General features: G+C 37.5%; 1 protein-coding gene across 2 annotated transcripts in view; it reads left to right on the forward strand.

Annotated features, from left to right (window-relative positions):
* The window catches only part of LOC144438818 (uncharacterized), a 72249-nt gene that overhangs the window by 27446 nt on the left and 37821 nt on the right, over positions 1–6982 (forward strand). For both annotated transcript variants that reach the window (XM_078127996.1, XM_078127997.1), the window contains exon 2: positions 2296–2395. In XM_078127996.1, the coding sequence (XP_077984122.1) occupies positions 2320–2395 (76 nt within the window). In that variant the 5' untranslated portion in view covers positions 2296–2319. The remainder of the gene's footprint in view (positions 1–2295; positions 2396–6982) is intronic.

Genomic DNA, 6982 nt, shown 5'->3' on the forward strand with positions numbered 1-6982 from the left:
CCCTCGCGTGCTCGTTGCTCGTTCTCTCTCTCTCTCTCTCTCTCTCTCTCTCTCTCTCTCTCTCTCTCTCTCTCTCTCTCTCTCTCTCTCTCTCTCTCTCTCTGTCTCTCTCTCTCTCTCTCTCTCTCTCATCCAATCACGTAAACAGTTATCAGAGAAATCACTGTGCGATATTAAATCTCCTTAAAAAGTTACTGTTCATTCTACAATTTTATTAGATTTAAACTTAACGGTGTTCTGCTATATATGTTCAGTGTGAATACAATTTGTATAAAAGGGGTTACAGTACACTCATCACTAAGGCCAAACACCCTTGCACATACGTCTTGTTATCAACTGATTTACGTACTGGAGGGTGTTTTATCAATATGTGATTGCAATGACCCCTTACCCTTATTTCACATGTGGAGCGTACATCGCAATTTATTCGTGCAAGCTAAAGCCAAACAAGAATGAATGTGACTGGCGTGTACAGGGGTACATTATTTGTAGTTGTACTGGTACATGGTGAGAATCTCTCGTCTCCTTTGTCACCAACCGTATCGATCTGTCAGGGTCTTTTAAAGTCAACTCACACCATTTCTTTTCATTCAAGAACTTCGAATATTTTAAGTAGTTTAATAGAAATAACATGGACATCGCTTTAGACTAAAGTTTGCTATAATCTGGTATTTTTTCAACTTGAGAATGAACGGCAATCAACCGTGTGCAGGTTCGTGACTACATGTACAATATGTACAGAAGTGTTTCAATAGTAACGTAAAAGGCAGTGAAAGAGAGACGCCATCGTGTAAATTCCTGTAAACAATGCCCATTGAGAGATTTCAAATACCGGGTTTTCTCCCAGTAGTCTTGGTACGTAAGACGCTGAAGTGTGCAATTTCGGGAGACGTTCGCCTATGAAAATTTACTGCTTTAGTATTTTAAAAAAAGTTCAAGAATTCAAGACAGTTTTATACACACACGATGATTTTTTAATTTACCATGCTTCTGTGCAATATCGCTGCAGAGAACTCGGAGACGCGAGACGGCATCTTTACGTGGACTTTGCTCCAGGGAGATTTAGGTCCGTCCTGATCCTAAGCCGTGCAGTAAATCTTTATAACCATTTCGACTTTGCATTTTACTGTTTTTCGGTCTTGGCGATCAAAAAGAAACGCATACGTACACACGCCCATATATCGAACAACTGTCATAAATTATGTGCCGAGACAATGCGTACACTCGTCAGATTTTTAATCTGAGAACAGAAAACAGGTCAAACTAGTATCCTCCAAGTTTATCTTGACAATTATTATGGCTGCTCACTGGTGACCTTTTGACCTTTTAAACGGTAGGGCGGCTCATTTTAATGCCAATGTTGCTACACTTCTGAACAGCAATGGAATGCTGACGAATACTCACGTTCAAATCTCCATATTATGCTTGTTTAATCATAAACCGAACACGAGTCGTGCAAGCACAGTTTTCGTCGATGCTCTTGGTCGTTATAGGACGAATTGACGATAATAAATACTACTAATAAACACTTATCAATAGCGAACCTACAAAGCGTCCTTTGCACGCTCAGTAAACTTCCCAAGGTCTTTTGTGAGAATGATAAATCTGTCGATAAATATCGAGAAACTTTAAAAGAATAGAGAAAAGCAGGGAATCAAGAAAAAGCGCAAAAGTGTTCACTCCATTTATCTTGCAGGTCGCTGGTTTATCTCGAGTCCATATAGCAGAATTGGACAATATACCAATTTTAAAATTCACTCAAACAATCGTGAATGATGGACGAGTGGCATTATCACCGCCATAAAGGATGACGAATTATGAGTAAACTAGGGAGTCATATTTAGACTACGCAACTCGCTATAGAATTTCTAGCGAAGACCAAATCCCACCGTGTCTGATGTTTTGATACCGCAAGTATTCTATATATGGGTGTAGGGGTCGCCCGTAGGCAATGCCGTGCCACAAAATATCATATGACCTTGGATGAGGTCATGTGAAGAGTTTTATCTTGTATGGTGTGTTGCATTAGCACCATTTAAACCACGATGGGGTTGACATAGAGAGCATATAGTACATGGTTAATCAGCCGATGACCTCATACACCAGATGCAACAGTGAACGCACCAACAAAAGCTACTGTAGTTACACCATGCAGCGACTGTACGAGTTCTGACGTACATGTGTGGTAGCACTGTCACTGCGATTTTAAACTAAGCCTGTCTAGTCTAAGAACGAGTCTGGGACACCGTCTGATTTTTAAAGTATCTTTTTTTTGTTTTATTTCCGTCCGTACAGTGATGTTGGTGAGGAAGGTGGGAAATGAGAGGGTGCTATGGACAAAGCGGTAGCATGAATACGTGCTTGTTTGTGGCTCTAACACTACTACTAACACAAGGTAAGTACCATAGCATTTATCGGTTCAAACTAATGGACATAGTTTATCGTTCTGTACAAGGTTATGTTTACCCTCTGTACAACTTAGAGTCTGAAGTTCCTCGCAATAATGTGTGGGCGACCTTGAAAGTTACTACACGTCTTGTTACAGAGCTTATTGGCCTGATGGTCGAGCTATTCATTGCCGGAAGAGACTTACAGTATCCACCATTTTGATCGAAAGTTAAAGTGGTATACAATACACAGTGGGCATCCCGAGGTCACCTGGTGGAAGCCATACAAACGGACCAATTCATAGCTCGTCATCACACAAAGACCTCACATGACCTTTGACCTTATAGACCAACAGACGCCCATGTAAATATCGTACACCTGAGCTCAAATTTAGCCCTACCGACGGTCTCATCGGAAGCATGTCACACGTGAACTTCCAAGCTGAAAGAATTTTTATAGGGCATATCAACCAGATGTCACTTTGACGACCCTAAACATGCAAACCACAAGTGATCATTTTTTTTTCAAAACTGAGACCAAAGTATTTTGTAAAAGGACAGATGATTTAAAACGGGTCCATTAAAATTTACAACAGCGAACTATGAACTAAGCGAAGCGTAAACATCGTGAGGCGATTTCTGGATTGGGCTACTTGAGAGAGGTGTACAAACCGTATAAGCTGTTGCGTTGACACACACCAAACCCTATCACTAAAGCGCATTTGTTCTAAACATAGCTGACCTTGAGTTTCACAAACATGAATTCTTTTATAAAGTGGTATTCAGTCGACTACAGCAAATATTTCACATTGTCGGTGTTCAAAGCGTTACACGACTAGACGCTTCGCCTACGAACAGCTCGACTGCAAATGATTGCCAATTAGAGACCCATTTCTCGTGTTAGCCAAAGACACCAACATAAAGCAATAACCGAATTAATATGTGTTACAGTCCATGATATGTACATGTGTCAACGTGTGTGGACTCCAACGGTTCGTTAATTGAAGGCAGACATGTTTAGTTGGAAATTTGTTATCGATTTCAAGTGGATGTGTTCATATAGTGAGCCTGATGATATCATTCAATGGGTTACTATAGATCGTAGCACTCAGGATTTCTATGCATTCTTTCTCGGTGGTTTGTTAGTAAAGTCGTTTGGTTTAAACATACAATTTTGATATAATTATATAAAGCAACCCACTGACGGGTCGCGTGAAACCAACGAACAGAAAACGCTCAATACATTCAAGCTGAGTTATGTAGTTAGTCATCAAAACCTACTGTATCAAGTTATTCGTATAAGTGTCAAAAAACCGCCGATTTGTATTTTTTTTTTAGATTTCCATCCATTTAAGCACACCACTCTACACAATTAAAAAAACGCAGAGTTTCATAACTTCAAACACTCTCGAATTAAAAAGCAAACGCGAAGCAGTCTGACGAGAATGCGTGGTTCATTTAAATGATCAACTTCAGTTTTAAACGTGTAAAAGCACTCATGATACACGAGGAGCATTACAGCTGTCATTGTATTTTTTTCTGTAAGTCAACCACTGAATGAAACACGGATAGTATTTCTGGATTTTGATGTCTTCAGCGTCCTTATCAAATAAACTCGTAATGTTTGGTCAGTCAGAGAAAAATACCGAAACGTTTTATGTTGCTTGGTGGTAAATCGTGAGGGCAACACCGGGTGCATCTACCTCCATGGCTCAGTGGTGCAACGACATGTTAGTCACCACCGTGTGAAAGAGTGATTTGCTAAATTTGCATATGAATATGTATAAAAACTGAGCGGACTCCATGAATCCCTTGCCACCTCCCTGAAGGGCCATACATCAAAATTGTGGACATGTAAACACACTGAACAAAAATATCATTCAACGCCTGACGTGATCAATGCATTCTAGATAAAACATCTAGCCAGTTGAAGTGGGCATAGAATTAATATTTTACCAATGAAAATAAGTTATTACAACTAATGTCACCCTTACTAGTTTACCAACGTTTTGTGATTTTCAACATTTGCAAAGTCAATTGACCAATCATTCACGGTCTGTTGATAAGACACCGAATCAGGGCCACAATTTAGGGCACGGTGTCCAGTTGTGCTATTTCTGCTTCTTTTTTCCCGCCGAGTGTGAATATCGTCTGCAAACTGGTAAAGTACATGAAATTAATCCCGATGACATAAATGACCCGGATGTGAAATTACTGTACAAGTTGACGAGCTGCAACGTATAGATAGTCTTTTGATTACGAACATGACACGCTACCGCTGAGAAATGTCGTTTATGAATATGTATATTTGTATTATTTGCATACATCAACCAACCATTCGTGAACACTTGCGGCCCTTACCCAATTCCTTGCCCCACTTAATATCATTATGCACATTTTTGTGTGATTTTGAATACACGTATTCCCACTGCACGCTAACCTTGATATTGAATTCTTTGATACTGGATCTGTCAGATACAGTTTATGTGAAATGAATAATTCTTAGGTTACAAGAGAGTAGATTAGTTAATTAGAAGTTAAATGACGATTTATATATTTTTTGAAAAGAAAACAAATTACAAAATTACCAAAATAATGGCAGCAAGAACACACTATTGTCAAATACCATAATTGAAATTGAAGTTGATGCACGTATATCATATTACAATGGCAGCGAAGAGTTTACTGCTGCTGTGTTCCACTTTTGGCATACCAAGTTTGTGTTATCTAATCTAAATCGTGGTATAGACTTTCTATATTTGGTGTAAATGAAATACACATCAAGATGCGAACTTAGGCCCTACATCAATTTGAGTATGATATTAATATACATACAGATTGTGAATGCACAGGCTTGTGTATTCTCATATAGTTGCGATATTTTTTTTTCAAATCGTCGTTTCTATTTTATTATGTTGTACTAAAATATCACGTCTATAATAATAATAATAATAATAACCATTAGAACATCTAGATATCATACTGATTCTTTTTTTCGATTTGTTTTGTGAATGCTTCAGTAAATTTCAGCCCAGGATTTGGGATTTTAACTAGTTCTTCACAAAGGTTATTCATGTCATCAAGAGAAAAAAAATGAATTTAAAAGCCCCGGGATTTAGAAAGACAGAATTCGCAAATGTATTTCGTAAAGAAATTACACTTTCTGTTTGTTTAGGAGAGCTGATTTCGTATTAGAAAGGTTATTTAGTTGACTTTGGAATCCAGGACGAATACGAGCCATCAACACATTGTCAGGTCTGTACAGGGAAGGGTGAAAGGTCAACACTCCACACACTGTACTGAAGGTCCAGAAAATGAAATAACACGCTTCGTTAGCATCCATATGGAGAATTCTGTCGGCTGAATTGAGTCGGCCATATTGGACATTATAGTATCGTGAACATCGAATAACAGAGTTTTGTTTTGATGAGATTGGGGTTTCATTTCCAGTCAGTTCAAAGTGATGACAGAAATGTAGACAGCGGTAAACAATTTGCAACCTCTGGTCTATGTCCATGTGTAGACGCCGTATAGAACAAATAAGTTATGTGATGTAGTCTGGCAAAACATACACGTAGAACTTGACAATGTATTTGTAACATATTCGGGGAATCCTGAGTACATCAAAATCCTCAATCGTAAACCGTCAACCCCATTGCTATATCGTCTGCCCCGAGGTGAAAGACGATTTTCTTTCAAGGTTAATATTCAGTATTTTACGACACAGATATATAATAATAATGATGATACAGAACAGTCAAGAATTCTTCATATCTTTTGGGACTTAGTAAGTATTAGTAGCAGCGAACTGCTCTCTCGATCCGTGTGCAGTGAAAGCGAACCCAGAGAATTGACTCAGGATTTATCAAGTGTAATCGTATACTGTACAATTTGCTTTCAGATAAGTCGATTACATATATCAAATAACAAACCAGAGAGAATTGTAATCGACATTTTGTTACGAAACACGAACACATCCATGGCCATTGTATTTAATATATATATATATATATATATATATATATATATATATATATATATATATATATATATATATATATATATATATATATATATATATAAACACTAAACACACATATATATATAACTATATAACTATATAACTATATATATATATATATATATATATATATAGTTATATATATAGTTATATATAGTTATATATACTTATATAGTTATACAATAATGTAAAAGCGCATTGTCGCTATAGCAACCGTTTTACCGTATGCATCTTCTCAGGGACAAATTTTAAGATGCACTTTGTTTCATTCCGCGCCCAAATGCTAAAATTTACATGATTGCGAAGCCTGGTGCAAAGTCTTCAAAATTAATATACATTTACATTACAGTCAGTTTGATCAGACATCACCGAAACTGTATATGTCAAACACATCTTTCTGTCAATGAAATCCGGTGAAAACGCAGACATTAAAAGTTTGCATTTATGCCAGACTGCATGACGTCGACTTCAGTGGTATCAACGTGTTTCAAGAATTACTTGTACTTTTGTGTTGAATTGGAATATGTCGGCATTTGTGAAGTTGTTGTTCTGTTAATCATGTATATATCCATAG

Source organism: Glandiceps talaboti, chromosome 8 (assembly GCF_964340395.1).
Source record: "Glandiceps talaboti chromosome 8, keGlaTala1.1, whole genome shotgun sequence".
Lineage (NCBI taxonomy): Eukaryota > Metazoa > Hemichordata > Enteropneusta > Spengelidae > Glandiceps > Glandiceps talaboti.